This window comes from Caenorhabditis remanei, chromosome III (assembly GCF_010183535.1).
Source record: "Caenorhabditis remanei strain PX506 chromosome III, whole genome shotgun sequence".
Taxonomy (NCBI): Eukaryota; Metazoa; Nematoda; class Chromadorea; order Rhabditida; family Rhabditidae; genus Caenorhabditis; species Caenorhabditis remanei.
Window position 1 is genome coordinate 6,514,214 of NC_071330.1, and position 18,354 is coordinate 6,532,567.

At 38.2% G+C, this 18,354-nt stretch overlaps 5 protein-coding genes across 5 annotated transcripts; 2 read left to right on the forward strand and 3 right to left on the reverse strand.

Moving 5' to 3' along the window:
* Positions 1-480: 480 nt before the first annotated feature.
* On the forward strand, positions 481-2,811 carry GCK72_009484 (uncharacterized protein; the record flags this gene model as incomplete). Its single annotated transcript, XM_003112959.2, has 7 exons — positions 481-648; positions 711-837; positions 986-1,076; positions 1,124-1,202; positions 1,309-1,470; positions 1,561-1,879; positions 2,543-2,811. The coding sequence occupies 7 exons, from the start codon at positions 481-483 to the stop codon at positions 2,809-2,811; spliced, it is 1,215 nt and encodes a 404-aa protein (XP_003113007.2).
* On the reverse strand, positions 1,335-2,206 carry GCK72_009485 (uncharacterized protein; the record flags this gene model as incomplete). Its single annotated transcript, XM_003113224.2, has 2 exons — positions 1,335-1,984; positions 2,131-2,206. 2 exons carry the CDS (start codon positions 2,204-2,206, stop codon positions 1,335-1,337), a joined length of 726 nt encoding a protein of 241 aa, XP_003113272.2.
* On the reverse strand, positions 2,466-3,172 carry GCK72_009486 (uncharacterized protein; the record flags this gene model as incomplete). The annotated part of the gene is made up of 2 exons (XM_053727401.1): positions 2,466-3,022; positions 3,091-3,172. 2 exons carry the CDS (start codon positions 3,170-3,172, stop codon positions 2,466-2,468), a joined length of 639 nt encoding a protein of 212 aa, XP_053586978.1.
* Positions 3,173-4,866: 1,694 nt separating this feature from the next.
* Positions 4,867-5,630, forward strand: GCK72_009487 (uncharacterized protein; the record flags this gene model as incomplete). The annotated part of the gene is made up of 3 exons (XM_053727402.1): positions 4,867-4,980; positions 5,024-5,320; positions 5,367-5,630. 3 exons carry the CDS (start codon positions 4,867-4,869, stop codon positions 5,628-5,630), a joined length of 675 nt encoding a protein of 224 aa, XP_053586979.1.
* A 4,974-nt stretch (positions 5,631-10,604) lies between these two features.
* On the reverse strand, positions 10,605-14,002 carry GCK72_009488 (uncharacterized protein; the record flags this gene model as incomplete). Its single annotated transcript, XM_003112791.2, has 4 exons — positions 10,605-10,730; positions 11,071-11,160; positions 12,174-12,320; positions 13,820-14,002. The coding sequence occupies 4 exons, from the start codon at positions 14,000-14,002 to the stop codon at positions 10,605-10,607; spliced, it is 546 nt and encodes a 181-aa protein (XP_003112839.2).
* Between the last annotated feature and the right edge of the window lie 4,352 nt (positions 14,003-18,354).

Consider the following 18,354-nt stretch of genomic DNA (forward strand, 5'->3'; position numbering starts at 1 on the left):
TTCACAGTACCAGAAGAATGCTTACGGTTTTCTTACTGTAGCTACTATAAGTGTTTTTTTCCTGTTCGGTTTCGGTTGAACAAAGCTGCTTCGAATACCTCAAAAGTAACTATAAATAGTTTTAATTACGAGATATCCTATTCTCAGTGGATCTCCAAGTTGCGAGGAAAAAGAGGTCTCAAAATGAGAAAAATAATTACAAAGCCCGTAAATCAACATGGACGACGCATGCTTCAAATGTTTTGCTGGTCTCGCCACGATTACCGTCTTTGAAAATATAAATGCTGTTTTTTCTTCTTATTCACGAATTTATTAATTTTCATCTTTTTGGTATTCTTTGAATGATGATAAGGTACGACTAATTTAATCAATAAATATTTTAATATGTTACGTTAGTTTCCGTGAAAGTATTCGTCTATTCGTTTAGCTGTGGGAATTCGTCGTTTGTTCGAGCAAATTGTAAATAATATCAATTGCAGCATGCTGAAAAGTCTGCTCTCGCTTGTGACACCATCCAACAAGGACAAAAAGAAGAAAAGGTCAATTGCTGGGCTTTCCAGCCAACCGCCGCAGCCGACGGAGACGTCGTTCTTTTCAGAAGCCGACGCGTCGACTCTGAATGAAACCAACGTCACGATTCCAATAGGCGTGAGTTCTGAAGAATTCAAATCTTCATCTGAACTAAATAAATGTTAATATTTTTATTCCAGGAAGGCCGTGATGATATATCGATCGTCTCAACATCTCGAATGCTCGGAGACTTGCCATTCAGCTTCGTCGAACGCAAAAACCGGGCGTCTTCTTTCGATTTTTGTCTATCAGATGATTCGCCGAAAGGTTCGAAATTATCTTTTTTCGAAAATACAAAAACTGTGATAGTTAGTAATCAAAGCTGGTACTGATTGGAGATTGCAGTGACGTTGTGGTGTGAAAACATTTTGGCAAAAAACTGGCATTCTTTTCAATATTAGTTGTTCACTTGCAGATATTGTAGTTCATCGTCGAAGTCTCCAGCCAGCAACGCCAACACCGAATCAGTCTGACGCAGAGCACTCCTTCATTGAGAACATTTTCGAGTGAGTTTTCATGTTTTTTTCCTCTTCACCCAACGTGTTGTTTACAGCTCACCGGGACAGCGAAACCGTTTACACTCGATGATCGGCGAGAATATCTATGAAACAGGAAATGGCTCCCCCCAAAAAGTCTCTAATAGAAGTAGCAAAAAGTCTTGACTATAATAAATGAAATCAGTAATAAAAGAATATACTATATATGCATATAAAGGTTTTGATTTCAGTTTTATTATAGAATGCATTTCTTATCGATTCAAAGGTTTATGCATCAGGGTCAACTACTGCTCTTGGAGCTTTTGGAGTTGCAACATTCTTGATATCAAAGTTCATCTCTCCGGAAGGAATTTCATGTGGATTAAGTGCAGCATCTGGAGCAGAGGGAGCATCGATTTTCACTGTAACATACTGAGGTCCCCCAACAGTGAAAGCAGCTCCTCCGCGAACAACTGGCTCTGGAGTGTTTGGAGGAGTTGGACTTCTTATCCAGAATGTTGTTCCAGTTTCGCTATTCACACCATCATTGTCACTTGATTCATCAAAAGCCACAGGAACTTCTCCTCCTATAACAGATGCTCCTTTATCCTGGAAGTGTACCTCGGGTTTGACCTCAGTTTCAATAACAGTAGGACGAGTAGTGGCGGAAGTTGACGTAGATGCCGATGTAGATGTCGACGTGGATGTAGATGTGGATGTGGATGAAGGCGTTGAAGCACGTGTTGTAGTCGATGTAACCGTTGATGATTTGATGGTGCTTGCTGGAGTAGTAACACCTTGGGTAGATTCAACTTTAGCAGTGGTAGATCTCGGTTTGCATTTACACGGACACTTGCATTTGAAATTGAATCCTTCCGGTTCTTGAGGGAAATCTTCAGGCCAATCACTTTCACAGCCTGTTGGCTCGTTATTGTTTCCTGAAAGATAAAGGAATTTGAGATAAATTATTGGTAAAAGTTGGTAACTGACAAAATACTCATGATGGAAAGTACTCGAAATCGTTTTAAAAAGATAATCATTCTAAAATAAAATCTGATAGTGAGCAAATATTACAAAACCATACCTCCGACCCATCCCATAGCAGAAGATGTTGCCAATGTGGCGCAGAAAAGAATCAGAAGACGTGTTGAACCGATCATCTTCAGATGTGAATCAATATTCGCCAGAATTACGATAGGTTTTTATATACGAAACAGGTCGACCCCTCAATAAAACGAACTCCAAACTTTAATGTTCGCTTTTGCATCCATCTTTTATTATTTCATTCAGGTAGCAAAGTTCTACGGAGGAGTGAACGAAAAAAGAAAAATATTTCAGAAAGTCAATTGTAGAAACAAAATGATGATTCATTCATTCTTCTCGTGAAAAACCAGAATTAGTTAATTATAAAAATCCAATTTATGCATCTGGATCGATAACAGCTCTTGGTGCTTTTGGAGTTCCAACTGGTTTAATATCAAAATCCAAATCTCCAGAAGGAATTCCAAATGGATCAAGGGCGGCATCTGGAGCAAACGGAGCAATAATTTTAACAGTTGCCAACTGTGGTGGGCCGAGAGTGAATGCATGTCCTCCACGAACAACTGGAACTGGAGTATTTGGAGGTGTTGGACTTCTAATCCAGAATGTTGTTCCTGTTGCTTTTGGTGGGTCAGCCTTCTTTGTTGTAGTCGTTGGAGTTGTCAAAATCTGCTTCAACGTGGTAGTTGAAGTTGGTTTGACAGTGGTTGTAGTTGGTGCATGAGTTGTCGTCGGAGTATGAGTAGTTGTTGGAGCATGAGTAGTTGTTGTCACAACCTCTTCGACATCTCGTTGAACTTGTTGTCCTGATGAAGGTGCGAGAGTAACTGTTCCGAATTGTCGGTTCTTGCATTTGTAATCAAATCCAGCTGGATGTTGAGGGAATCGTGCAGGCCAATCACCCTTTTTAATCTTTGGGGGGCCAACTTGACCACCTGAAATTAAAAATTAAAATGTGATCAGAGGAATCAGAATAAAAACTAATAATTTCATGAATACTCACCACCACCACCATTACCAAAATTGATGAATCCCATCGCAGAAACCACAGAAAAGACTGCGAATAAAAGAATCAGAAGACGCATTCTTCTGGTTTCTGGTTTCTGAAAGATACAGTAGGATAGAAATCAGAATGAAGAATCGTGCTCATCGTCGTTTTATACGTTTCTGTTTTATTGTATGCACATCAAGTTTTACAGCTACTCTCTTCTCTTTCATATCTTCTCGATTTTATGTTTGCAGCGAACCTTGAAAAAACTGAAAAATCGGTTGGTGGTGACGGTTACAAGAACGTTCTTCCGGTTGGTAAGAGCTTACAAAAAACTATTTCACGGAAAGATTTTTCAATTTTCGAAATAAATGGAAAAATTGTGCTAGATTTTCCATTCAGCTCATATTCCAAATAAGCCAGAAAAGCATGAGTTTTTTGAATTTAAAGTAGTAAATCGCTTTCTGGATGTCACATTGTATGCCTCTACACAGGTACAAATTTAGTGTGAAGACAATGAATTCTTTGATCTGAAATCACTACTATTTTGATCACTTTAGTGTTCTTCGGTGTTGAAATCGTGAGCTCTTTTTCTCGAATCTCCCTGTCTCAGATTGGGTATTTTCCGCTTTCAATCCCTCAAACAGAATCAGAACAACTCGAATTCACTCAAACTACATACACATCGCCACTGTAGAATTTCTCCGTTTTGTATGTTTTTTTTCCTATTCATTTTCGATCCGAAAACTGAAGATCATTTGTTCAAGAACCCTTTTCAAAAAGGCTTCACTCGCAACATTCTAAAGAATTTTTCATCTGTTTACTCTCCAATTGTCTTGTCTGTTTGACCATCCTTTCTCTAAATGAGCACATAGTTAAACGTTGAATGGATTTCAAATGTCACTTGTTTGCAGTTTCCTGCTGAAATGCGAAATGTAAAATTAAGTTAGAATCAGAATGAACTTTACGAGTATTTTTTGTTCAGAGCGTCGGAGGGAATCTTCGTTTTTCAATTTGAACAATTTTCATTTCCAGATCATTTGATTTGAGTATACATCTTTCTGAATGCGCACTCGACTACCGTGTTCCATTCCCTCCCGGAGTTCATGCTTTGGGCAACATGGTCCATCAAAAATCTCTGGACTGGAAAAGAAGATGACGTGGACTTGAAAGTGGCTGCCAGTAATCGACTTTCAGTCTTCTTCCACTTTAAATCTCAATCCGAAAATATTTATAATGAATTGAAGAATTTTTAATAGAACATCGATTTTTTACGCTTTTTCTATTTTTGGAATAATTTATTTCTCTGAAAATGCTTCAATTTTTGATAATAAACTTTATTGCATTAAAGTTGTTGCCAGTTTTAAAATACATTTGTCTCCTGAATCACGAAAAAATCAATTTTTTAAAATATTACGTAAAACCCTGCACATAAACCCACTATCCCATTAAACTGCTCTACTTCTCGTAATGCCGAGTCGACTGCTTCCAGTTCTTCCAATTTTTTTGTGAGGGTAAATAAAAAATTCCAAAAGAAGGCGCTCAATATGTTTGTGAGTTTCAATTTTTTTCTTTCTTATTCTTTCAGAAAATTCACCATAAGGGGTCATGGGGAGGGTTGGAATGAAGTATGATGGTATTATCCAGATGTAAGAATGTGTGAGATAAGATGAGAATATATTTTCTGATTCCGATTTGAGACCAACTTTCACGATAGTTTTCTCATAAGTTCTGTATCGATACGCATGAAAATTAAGAATTCTGAGTAGTCGTTTGATTTCTTTTACTTTCATGCTACCACGTGGAATATCGTTAGCTATGACGTGTTCAAACACATCTAAAACACGTGTACCAGATGTATCTGTTCCAACAAACATTGAAGACTTCTGGAGAATGATATTTCAGGTGAGAGATAGTACATTGAAATTAGAGATTTGATTTTCTTCAGGAGGAGATTCATTCAGTAGTCATTGCAATAATGCCACTGGAATGTTCAGTAACTCTTCAACAAATCTTCCCATTGCTGAACGGAACATATTCGAATCATGAAAAGATGTTTCTGAATAATAAGAAAGTGGAATCGACAGTTGCAATGACTGCATACACATTGGAGATCCTTCCAGACGGTTGTTCCAATTCTCTCTTCACTACCGTATACCATATCCATAATTGGAAACAAAAAAGAGGATTGGATAATGTTGGAGATTTGGTGACCACTCTTGAGAAAGTCATCAAGACAAACGAGGTATCAATTGAAAATGAAGTCCCTCCTCACAACTTAATTTTTCTAGAACACTGTCCTAATGAGTATGAATGGAACCGGTCGTGCTGGAACTATGTTGGCTCTTTTCAACTCAATGCTTTTTGTTAATAAAGGAAAAGAAGTGAACACGAAAGAGATTGTGGAGAAATTGAGAGCAGAACGATGCGGTCTCATTGATAATGCCGAACAATACGGAACGGTGTACAGAGCAATGGCGTTTTGGTTTAAGACCAAGTCGACGGACGAGCAGGTTCAGAAGAAGATTAACGAATTTGCACCCTGTGTTCAATGAAAATGTCTTTGATGGTACAATAAACACCTGATTTTAAATAAAATGTAAGAATTACACTTTCGTAAAACGGAATAAATATTATGTTGGAATTATAAACATGCACCAAAAAATAACACATTATGCCTATTTAATCATCTTCACCGGCTGGTAAGCTGTCCTTCAGCACTTGATCGAAACGGATTCTGATCTCCGTATTAGCACCAGAGTCAGTTGAGAATAAGAGAGACCAGCTGACACCAAGTTGGTTGGAACCTAAAATTATTGTTTTTCGACATAAAACATCATCAGTTAGTCCGGTGTCAACGCAGCGAGGGTCATTAGCATTTTTGGCGAGGAACTCATCAGCGAGGCGTGTTCCCATATTAAATCCCATCATGTCCAACTAAATTGTCACATCTTTTGGATCTTCATAATCTTTCAACATCTATATTTGCAGTTTCGTTCATAGCTTCATGAAGAAGAAATATAGTTTGCCACCGTTTCATCTTGTTTTGTGTTTCCGACTTTTCTTGAAGTAAATATTACGGTATCTATCTGAATTTTTCAAAGCACTTTCAACAACGAGGCATTTCTTGGAGTTTAACTAATTCGCCTGAAATGGTTTACGCGGTTTGTTTGGTTATTGCGGCCAATAATGTTTTTCCGGTTTACATCAGAAAACATTAATATTTATTTGTATTACGGGAGAGCTAAGTCTTTAACTGTCAATTGGAAATATGAACATCCTGACATTTTTGGACGGTTATGTAGTGGTCGAGTGGAATCATAATTGAACAGACACTTGAAAAATGGCGTCGATATAAAAGAAAATAATTTACAGAACGTTTCAAACCCCTAATTTCGCTTGCTTGGAAACTTACAACTTCATTCACTATCAGATTTTTTTATTTTCAGATTATTTCCCAATATACTACCCAAAATTTCGTTTTGGAAAATAGTGGAAACTTCCTGAATTCTCGAACTTTCTGTCTAGCCAACCAGTCCAAGTTGTGATCAGTAAAAACAAGACTTTGTCTGTCTAGACTGATTAATATCCTCGAAACTTTCCCTTCTGTCCAAGGACACTTTGGCCCACTCCGTTTTCTGTCATCTGCGTCTATTATCGTCACCAAAGTACGACTTTTTAATGTCTTCTTGTCTAGACAGCTGTGTCGTTTGACCCTCTCCTCCATATCTAAAACTTTTTCGGACGGGCGGATTTTCGATGCGTTGAACACATCGAAATCGTTGATGAAAAACCGAGAGAGCCGTCGTCGTCTGCTTCAACTGAAATCACATCAAACACCACACTTCTCTCACAAATAATGAAGCACATGCTGAAAATAGACAAAATAAAGAAGGATTTAGTCATCTCAATAATGAGTTATCAAAACAAAAAAAGAAGAAGAGGATAATAAAAAGAGATTCAAAAATAAGAAAATGACTAGAGTCTATCCTGCAAAAAGAGCTCCCGTGGTTTTTTAATGCCATTAAAAAGATTAATTCATGTTTCAATATTCTATAGACATTTTATCGGATTATCTCAAAATTATGCTCTTCTGAGGGGTCGGATTACGTCAAAATGTGAACTTCGAACTTGGGTATTGTTTGAAAAAAGTGTGTAATTCATACGAAGAAAAAGAAAAAACTCGGAACAGGAAGCGGAAACGCGATTTGAATATTCCAGGAATGACCTCTTTTGGCTTTTTCTTTCAGAACTTCGATCGCCTCATTCTCTATATAAATAGAATATTAATGAGTTGTTTTTCGAAATCCGAACTAAAGCAGAAATAGAATTTTAAGTTTCTATTGCTCAGAAACTGGTTTTAACCCGTATTGAGGATTAAAAAAAGTACATTTTTGAGTCTCATTTTCTGAAATCTTATTATAAGTTTCAATTTGATTTGATGCGTCCCCGATCTCTTTTCATAAAATTCCATATAAAACTCAATTTTACACAGAAAGAAATATTTTTAGAGTCTATAAATTCCCTACAAATTGCCACAATTTGCACATTTATTTTCATTTTCTGTTTTGTTTGTCTATTCTCTTTTTTTTCTTTTTCAGATGGAAAACCCTCAATTTGCAGCTAGTTGAGAATTAGAATGAATCAACTTAATTGTTAGGTTCGAATCGTATACTTTCAACATTTTCTTCCCATCAATTATAGTCTCCGAATGAAGTGATCTTACATTTCATGTCAATTATCAATTAAATATTTGTCTGAAATCTGAATTAATGATAGATGTCTGAAAGAGTGCTCGGATTTCTTTTTGAGCTCCCTCTTCTCTTCTTTTAAGAGGTATCTGGTTGAAAAAAGTGTCGGGACACTTGGCAGCTCGTAAAGAGAAAAGCCATTTCAGAATGAGAGACACGTGTGTGTAGACACTCCCGTCTAGACAGACTTTGCTCATTCAAGACGAAAAAAGCGAGCAAATGTGTGCTCGGAGAGGCAATTCTGTCGACCAAAGTGCCCTTTGACGCCTCGGAGAACGACACCGTCTGATTTGAAATTCAATCTGCGTTCAGATTGGGAAGGGATGCGGTTGCAAATTATTGGGAAGGGTCTTTCAAAAAAGAGTGTAGTGAATGCATTGTGTCTTCTGCAGAACGTGCAGGAAGGTGTACTGAATACATTAAAGAATAAGTGGAAGAAAATACTAGAGAAGGTGGAAAGTGTTGGAAAATTGAAGGAGGTTTCTTTGAACGTTCAGGCATTTTGCCCACGAATCGGTTCAAGATATGATATTGCATAGTTCATGATATCGTGGGACAATCCAGAAGAAAATGGGTAAGCTTAAACTTTCAAAGTTTGTTGTGACACTAAATCAATTGATACATCAAACCAAATTATAGCCTAGAAGCAAAAGGTGAGATGAAATGACAAATCGGGGGTCATTCGTCTCGAACTAACCGAAATAGAATATGATCCGCCAACCAACATTTTGGTATCAGTTTTGTTTTTTCTCCCGTTTGAATCTTGCCCTTTTGGTCCTTTTTCTACATTATCTTCAGACAGAAAAGGTCACTCGTCGCGTGAATCTGTTCCGATTCGAGTTTTCTTCCCTCCCATCTTTTTCTCATTGAATACCTTCTCAGTCGGAACGACCTCGATCATCAAAACAGGAACATCCTTTCCATAGTCTATTTCCACTAAAAAGTACAGTGTTCTGTGTGAAGCGAATCGAAATGAGACGAATAAAACGAATAAAACAGAGACGATTGTCTAGACATCTTCTCTCCTTCTTCTACGAATTTTATCGCTTTCATCACAAAGAACAATCAATCCCCACGACGATCATTAAAACATTGTGCTCTCTTTTCCCTATTGACATATCAATATGGAATTTATTATCTTCTGAAGTTTCTTATTTCGGAATTGAACGATTTGGTCCTTTTTCAGTATCTACCTGCCTGAAAGTTGTGGGTGGTATACATGTACAAAATGATTTGTGTTTTAAGGCGCTACAGGTGTTTTTACATCTGAAAACCAAAAAATCAAAGTGACATATTCATCTAATTCTGAGAAAACATGGGATATTTCAGACGGCCAAATACGTCTAGAAAGAAAAACAATGTAACGTAACGAGAGAGAGAGAGAGAGAGAGAGAGAGAGAGAGAGAGAGAGAGAGAGAGAGAGAGAGAGAGAGAGAGAGAGAGAGAGAGAGAGAGAGAGAGAGAGAGAGAGAGAGAGAGAGAGAGAGAGAGATGGAACAATAACAAAGAGAAAAAGGATTAGGAAACATGGATTAGCATTTTTGATCTGTGACAGAATGGGTCTTTGTTCTGAGGACTAGAAGCACAAATCAGAACAAAAAAGTACGTTTTTTGAAGATTAAAACATCAAAATGTGAAGATGTCACTTGGTGGAAAAAAAGTGTGACGATGACAGATACTGCGTAGATTATCGGATGGTGCGTTTTCTTGGTCCAGTTACTTAAAGGCCCATCGGAAGTACAGTAATACATATGAACATTTTTGAAGTCTATTTTTAAACAACTGGAAAAATTCAAAACTGAGGTGAAATTTGTGAGTATGGTTTTTTATTTGCTCGTTCGACGGCTCGATGTTTGGCTGCAAATTACAAAATCTCTGATTCTTCAAAACGCATTGAGTAAAATCTTTTTTTCAGGTTGATGTTAATGGTACTCGATTTTCAAAAATTAAATACCAAAGTCCTGTTCTTTCTAAATCCATTTTTGAAAGTCCCGAAAAGAAGAAAGGTTATTTTTTGCTGCACAATTTCAAGTCTTCCTTGAAACGTTTTTCTTCAAAACTCAATTGCTTACTCCTAACTATGCACTTCAGCTACAAAGTCCCTCAAACGCTACTGATTAATACACACCACTTTCAACAAAAATCTGTGAATCCCTGAATTACGTCAAGAAGGGAGGAAGAGGACTACGGTAGCCAATGAGAATGTGGAGCACATCGAAACTCATTAGAAAGCACTTCTTCTTCTTCTTTTTGCTTGGAATGCCATTAGTCGAACTCTTTTCCCAAGTGGACTTTGACCCCCGGATACTCTTCTAAATGTTCCGCCCGAAAGTTGTGGAATCTGTTACATCGTAGACAGAGAACACTTTACACCTCAATGAATGTAAAACAACATCATATAAATATCCGAAATAATTTATTTTTGAACCAATTCAACTTGGTTATCCAATGTTAATCGTCCTTCTTTGAAAGACGTTTTTGCACAAAAAAGGCCGAAATAGCAGATTCCAACCGAGATTAGTGGATAGAGAGTTCAAAGGGAAGGAGAGAATACAGGGAGAAGGAGGGGGAGAGAGTTACCATTCTAATCTTGTAATTACACCGTGATTTAAAGAGATTTCCATAGCAAGATAGCAAAAAGAATCAGAAAAACAAGTATGGGGGACAGAGAAGAATCGTTGCATAAGCGAAGATGAAAGTGGACAGTGTCATAGTTGGCAAATGGATAGAAAGAGCAGAAAATGATAATTTATACAGAAGAACTAGGCTAGAAGAAGTCTATAGAGATCCAGAGGATTCGTATGCATTGTTGGTGAGTCCCTTTAGTCCAAGTTCCTTTGTAAAGTCACGAATGGAGATCGATTTTTCGGGTATTGGGAGGTTTTCTTCGTTTCCTTCGGCTGTCTGAAAATTGATTGATTGAGAATTTGATATCACTTAGTTTTCAAATCTCCCTTAGACCACTTTCAGAAGTGTGTGCTTTGAGCTTTTCCTAATAAAATGCACTTTATTCATTCGCTCTCTTCCCCTCTCAATATAAGTTGTTACATCAGTCAGACACATTCTAGCCTAGTTGAGTAGCCAGACACAAATTAGCGGAAGTAATGCCTTCTTTTCTCTTTTAGTATCTCCATTCCCGTAGTATGTGTCTGAGCTCTGTTGTTGTTATTATATATCAAAACACAGACACCCAAGAGATCATGATATCAAAAACCGTTTGAGTCATGATGGAAATTCAACTAACCTGACTCCGTTTGACACGAGTCAACGTGGATATCGTGCGAACACATGCTGGACATTCGGCATTCAGAGGTCCATCTTGATAGTTCTTCAGCTGAAAATAAAAAGATCTGTTTCAATGATTCTGTTCCATTGATCCCCCGTTGAATACATTCCTTCAATCTACATTTGCTTCTACTACTTTTAAAACATGTCCTTCTCCCCAGACCAATTCATCTTTACAAAAAGATGTCCCAGACGAGTAGGCGGCAGACGAAAAGAGATGCCTCCGATGCTCATCATGATGTGCTAAGAAGCTACTGGCGTCGCTCAGGAGAGAAAAGAGAAGAACAAATTCGATTTTTGGCTACTAAAGAGAGCTGCTCTGCGTGCAGAACTACATTCGAAAAGGCGCCCCTGGGGGAATGTGATGAGCTGCCGCCGCGCCGCCAAGTGCTCACAGAAGTGATGGACGGACCAAAGTTCCTTGAAACCACGCGCTTCTTTTCCTCTCGCCTTCTTTTTTTGCAGGAAATTTCATATACCAGACTATGTTGCAATTCAATGTACCATAGACTAGAAGTGGAATAAACTATGAGGCATTGGAATGGAAATGGGAATTGGAATAGGCAATGAATAAATAAATATTAAAGGAAGAGCGATGTCTTCATTTATTTGAGAATGTTCTTCATCAAAAAAACATCCAAAAAGATGTCGACCCTTCGAAAAATCACGGACCCGTTTTTCTCACTTTTCAAATTCTGAGAGAAAGGCAGACTAGATTCTAGGAACAACAATCTTTCTCATCCCTTACTCTCTCCCATTGATTTCGAATGACCACACATTAAATATTTCTATTTTGGCGGCTCGAAAGGAAGTGTTGATAACGATTTTGCTTTGATGGTCAGCAGCTGGCGATACAAACAAACTCCCACCGATTTCTTACGTACTGTAGACTTTGATTTGAGGAGTGTGATTCGTTGAATAAACAAATCGACGCCAGACAAGAAATGGGGCAAATGAAATGAGAGAAAGAGTCTAGTCTGTGAACAGTTTAATTCTCAAATGAGTATTTTTATCCGCCCGCGCACTAATCATTCGGAAATGATCAGGTCCATTTGAACTTACCGATTTCAAAATCATTCTATAGCAACACATTCTACAAAGAAGGTAGTGTAGACAACCATCTCCAATGAATTTTCCCTTCATCCTTCCACAACATCCGCATCGTTCAGAATCTGGAGCGTCTTCATCACAATAGTCATTGCATCGTTCCTGGAAAATATGAAGTTTGGTCCCCACTTTCTATGTTTGATTATGTGAAAAATGTGGTGTCTAGTAGATTCTCTTGTGTCTATACATAAGAATCGCAACATTTTCACTCCACTCCCAAATGAGCGACTGCGGGAAGAAGAGACAATAAGAGTGGGAGAAAAGGAGAGTGTGTATATTGTTCCAGGAGATTCAGAAGTTGTGAGATATGAAGAAGAAGAAGACGTAGATAAACACAGTTAGACAACACACACACACACACACACACACACACACACTGACGTCGTTTTTCGGTTGTCTAGAGGCCACTATTCTGGTGGAAAAAAGAAATGTTGCAAGTTTAGACTAGAGAGAATAGGACAGACAATGGAACAAATAAAAGGAATGATCTTTAGCTCACAGAACATCTTTTGTTTCGTTGTAGACTTTCGTAGAGAGGGTCTGCTGAGTTGAGAGTGGAGTGATAACTAACTGATAACAGAAAATGAAAAAAGAATCATGTTTCGTGGCAAACATTCTGAAGTGTGAATGATGTCGAAATGCACTTTGAATGATCATTGGCCACCTATTTTATTAATTTTCAAACAGTTAGGTCAAGAAAAATAGAATGAACAATTATTTGTTTGTTTCAACGCTCCCTTTCCAGAAAAAAGAAAAGAAAACACCGAGTGCAATAAGTTTTTGATCATTTCCAGCTCTACCCATCCAGACAGTTTTCACATTTCCAAAACTCGGAAATTCTCGGGAAACGAGGTGTATGACCCTCTAGATTTTCGTCACTGTTTCCTCTCGTTTCCTCGTATTCCCAGACAGTCATGTGAGTAAAAAATGCTGTCTGGGCAGAAAAGTACTGTTTCTCTCTTTCTCTGTCTGCAGGGACATTCCTGTTTGATGTCATTCTCATTTTACGTTCTATTTGCACGTCTACCGTACTATTAATAGGAGTCCATTTTGGGTTCAAATTTGAAGAAAATTGGAATGAGGAATGGTGGAAGGAAGGATATGTTTAATTAGACACGCTTTGCTTCCACAAAAAGAAGAAAAAGAAGAAAATGATGTGAGAAGGAGCACAAGATTTCTACTTTTTCATGGCGCATGAGCATAGACAAACAACGAATAACAAAATGGAGCTAAAATTGGAATTCGGAAAAATGATAAGTTCAAGAAGAATCTAGGGAAACTAGCAATTTAAATGAATAAATTATTCAGAAAACGTCAGTTTCTATTCCAAAAATGATATCAAAATAATTCAAAAAAGGTATTCATTCCAAATGTGTGTGGTTTTTTTTGCAACAACAATAAAAATGTTTCAATGGTTTTTCGTGTTCGTTCAGTGAGTGTGATCATGAAAAATTGATCACCTCTCCCCGGTTTTTCGGGCTGACGATTCGCGAGACATGCGCTTACAAACACATGTCAAATAGGTGGAAAAGAAGAAAGAATAGTGAAAAGGAAAATAGTACAAAATGGAATAAAATAGCAAGAAAAAGAAAATAACTTACGATTTTATAATTGATTATTTTGATAGCAGCTTCATTTGCTTCTCGGCTTATTTCGATTTTTCGACTGTCTTGGAATGTTGAAGTAGAATCAACTGTAGTGGATGTAGTGGCTGTAGATATTGATCGTTCAGTCGGCATAGTGCGTCTTTTATATCGGATTCTCGAGAGCCAATCGTGGATCATTCCACACAAACGGTTTTTGAAGTCAGTTTTAATGGTTGTGCCTGGAAATTTTGAATATTTTTGTTTTGCAAAAAATTGTAAAATACATATCAGAAGCCCCAGGAACGGCGGAACACATGACATTTAGAAGAAAGCAAAAATGAAAAAGAAAATGTGAAAAAGGAAATTTAGTGAAATTTGTGTGGATCAAAAGAATATTTATCATACGAGAGGCATAATAATGAAAAATATGAAAGAGTAGGAGGAGGAGACTGACAGGAGGATTGCATGAGTAGACATGAGCACAAAAAGAGCCCAGACAACACACTGCAGACATTAAATAAACAGCTGTGAAGGGCGGGAAGGCGACAAATTGGCAGTTTTGAGAATGATGTTTGATGATAAGAGTAGAGAGTAAAAACAAAGTACAAATTTAGGAAAAGAAGAGTACTATGCAAAAATAGAAAAAAATAACCGAGGCGCTAAAATGGACACGACACGAGACAGACGACAGAAGAGAAGATGGAAGAGAAGAGGTATGGGAGGGCATGCAGTGTCGGATGGGGGCGGCGCCAGAGAGTAGGAACTCGATAGGGTTGGACACTGCAGCCGTCTAGACTTTGTCTGCGTCTCTCATTCTCTTGAGTATCTCGTCGCTAAAGATTAATGTGTAGCCACCAACACGGACGGGGTGAAATGGAGGGGACGGAATTGAGAGGCCCCTGTAGTCGTGGTTGGGATGATCAGTCTACACACAGACAGACTGAAGGCGTCGGATGTCTGGAGGACTAGACAGGAATGCTGATAAACAAGTGGTTGTTGGTGTCAAACACTGTCTACTGGGGTGTTATTGTATACTTGTCCCATTGTTTTTCGATCTGATAGTAGTAGTTGGTAGAGGAGGAAAAGGAGAAGGACAAAAGTGGCATCAAGCAGCAGAAGGACACTATCATTTTTGTGTGTTTTTTGTATGAAGAGACGGTGAAATAGGAACAGATCACAATAGGCAATCGAGTCTATGAATCAATGTATAGAAAAAGAAGAAGTCGGTCGCTTGTATGACGAAGAGAAGAATGAAAATGGAAAGTAAGACATCGAAAGTGTACAGTTTCCAAGAAACTGGAACAGCTGAGAATGGCGGTTTGATTGATAGTTTCAGAAGAAACAAATTAGAACTGGAAATCGGAAATTCGACTCGATTTTGAAGGGTCTCTACAGTAACCAGCAACTGGTTAATGTATACGATTCTTCTTCAGCTGGAAGTGAGGAGTACTGTAAGCAATCGCAAGCTGCATACATGTTCCCCGTTTCCACAGGTCAAACTACTAGGCTAGTCTGATTTCCGAAGCACAAAAAAGACCGAAATTCAGAATCCGTCTATCCCCCCCCTACTTTCCACATGTCCTTCCGTCAGTCTCACTCTCTCTCATAATCACTTAGCTTTTTGCCCATTTCAGACGAGAACATTTTGCGTGTCCAACGAATAAGAAACGAGTGCACACACCGTAATGAGGCTCATCAATCCATATTTCTACATGTATTTCTTTGTGTTTGTAGGAAAAAAGTGTGAGAGAAAGTGGAAAATGAAGAGAGGACACATTGTTGGCCACCATCGAAATAGATAAGACAACCGAAGAAAAACGGCGACGAAAAGGCGAAAGCGGCGAATCATAATTGTGAGAATTATGCAAACACACCCATGTAGGCAACTGTTTTTAGACTTTCTGATGAAGAAGAGTTGCATTGAATTCAAAAGTTCAGATTGCCTTCATGAATCAGAACACAAGACTCACGGACAACTTCTTATTGGTTTCGTTTAGAATACAATTTCAGAATTTCGTCTTTAACACGGCTAACTACGCAAGCAATCAGAATATCCTTCGTCGTTTCGATTCTCTGACAAAAAAGACAAAGCAAACAGAAAAAAAACGGGTAATTGGGGTGGATGTGTTGGAACGAGGAACATCACATTTACATAGTCACTAATCTATTCGGAAAATGTTCCGGCTCAATGATATCAAGCGCTGGAAATGTAGAATCTATTTAAGACGGATCATCACACAAAGTTCAAACTGCTTTACAATAGGATTGTAATATTTTGAATAGCTCATCTTCATCTGAAATCTTCTAAGGGTACGGTAGTGGTCATTTCACCTTTGCACTTTCGAATCCAACCAGTCGGTTTACGTCGCCTAACGGCGACTAAACCTCCTTCCCTACACCATCCTTCTCAGTTTCACAGCGCCTGCGGCGCTTTTTAGCTGAGCAGTCCGTTCCAACAAAGCACAATTGTAAAATCTCTCCTTTTCAGACTCAAATTGTACAAAGTTTCTCAATGAATTTTTCTATTCTGATAGAATATGGAACTTAGAATAGGATTTTTTCGAATTTACGAATTTGAACTTTCTTCCTAAGTTTTTCTTATTTCGAAACAATTTTACAGGAGAACGTGAACTTGATAACTCTTCTTTCTTCCCTCCCCAAAAGGCGAGTGATCATAAATACTGATATGAGTTTTTTCTGATCGGCGGCAATGCCGCCTCCCTCCTCGGGATATGGCAGACTAAGACCACATGTTTTTACTGAAGTTCAAGAACTTGAAGACTTTTCTATTCACATCTTCAAAAAATGGATTCGTAATATTCTACCTAAAGTTTTTGACTGATCGGCGGCGATGCCGCCTTCCTCCTCGGAATAGGGCAGACTGAGACGGTGTTTGAACAACCCCTCATCCTAGAATTCGTTTTTAGGTAGCCGAGCAACGACAAATTTGCTTATTCACAAACCCCCGTGCACAGGTACCGGACTGCGGGTGTCATCACTGTCAATTTGACAACATCTCCGACGATAACAGAACTATTGAGAAATTTTTCATCAAAATCACTGCTATTCCCTCCATTTAAATCAAATAGATCCTAAATAAATTGCTTTCCCATATCAAAAAAGCGAAAAAAAACTTTTCTGATAGGGGGAGAACGAACTCAGCACACCATGAGTTAGAATCATCTGCGTAGACCGCTACACCAAATACGCGCGGCCGGGGCGCTGTCGAGAATGCAATCAAGAAACACCGAGTCAGTAGTAAGATTGGTTTTTTGAACTTTCTACCACCCTGTCGGGACACACCTTTTCTCAACACTATTTACCGTTGAAATCGGTATCGTCTCCAGATGACGTCAAATTTGATGTTTTTGAAAAAAGAAAAGCTCGGGCATCATCTAAGCGCAATTTCCTATCTATCTATCCTGGTTTCATAAAAATCGGTCCACTACGGACCGAGTTATGATCGGCGACAAATAAACGGACAGACGGATCTGTTAAATATTATTAGTAAAGATAGAAAAAAGAAAAAAAAGTTAATCTGTCTGTGACTTTTTGAAAAGAAAAATGACTTCATATTCTCACAAGTCTTAAAATGTCAAAAATGGAATATTTTGCAGTCTGGGCAAAGTCCACCCATTTGTTGTTGATTTGAAAACTTTTATTGGATAAAGGATTCCCACGTCTGACTTGGAAATCTGACTAACTAGACATAGTAAATGTTCTTAATCCGTCTGAGCCTAAGAACTATCAATGACCATAAAACTATGTGCCCTCCCTCTCTTAGTTTCTCTCGAAACAACTATATTTGGAGAAAAGTGGAAGACAACAAAACAAAGAAGATTTCAGTAAAAGAGGAAGGAAAAATAAGGGAAACTAGAAGAAGAATAAGAAGAACAAACCCGTCTAGACTGCATCTGAAGCGGGGGTCTCTGCAGACAGGATGAGATGATCACTGCTGAAAACAACTGCTTTCCCTCTCTCTCTCCCTCTTGAGTGATTTTCAGACATGTCTAGATGTCTAGACAGTTTTTCTCCCTCAGAAAACGGAACACTTTTGGCGGATTTTGAACAAGTTGAAGGGTTCCACTGAACGAAAAGAGAGAATGTAAAAGAGAGAGAAAGTGTATTCAGTACGAATAAATTGTCTGCTGTACATAGATTTGTAGACAGAACAACAACTCGAATACAAATACAAAACACGCCTAACTTTCTTCTTGATCTATACCGTAGTCCCAGTGTCTACTCCTCCTCAGACAGAACTCCTAGACAAAAACAAGACATATTATCAGAGTACCGGTCTGTAAATATACAATATTCTAGTCTCACGTCATTCATTCAACCTGTCTGAATCAATTCTACGTATTGAAAGCGTCTCGTTTTTATAAACTGTCTGCCCTTTTTGACATCAGATATCAAGTTCCGGAGAGAAAGAGAAAACGAGAGACCTGTCAACCCGAAACATTAGTTCAAATGAAAATGGCATTTCGATGGTTGAAACTATCGGTGGAATGCACTTCGAATTTTTAGAAGTCGACGGACGAAATTAAAAC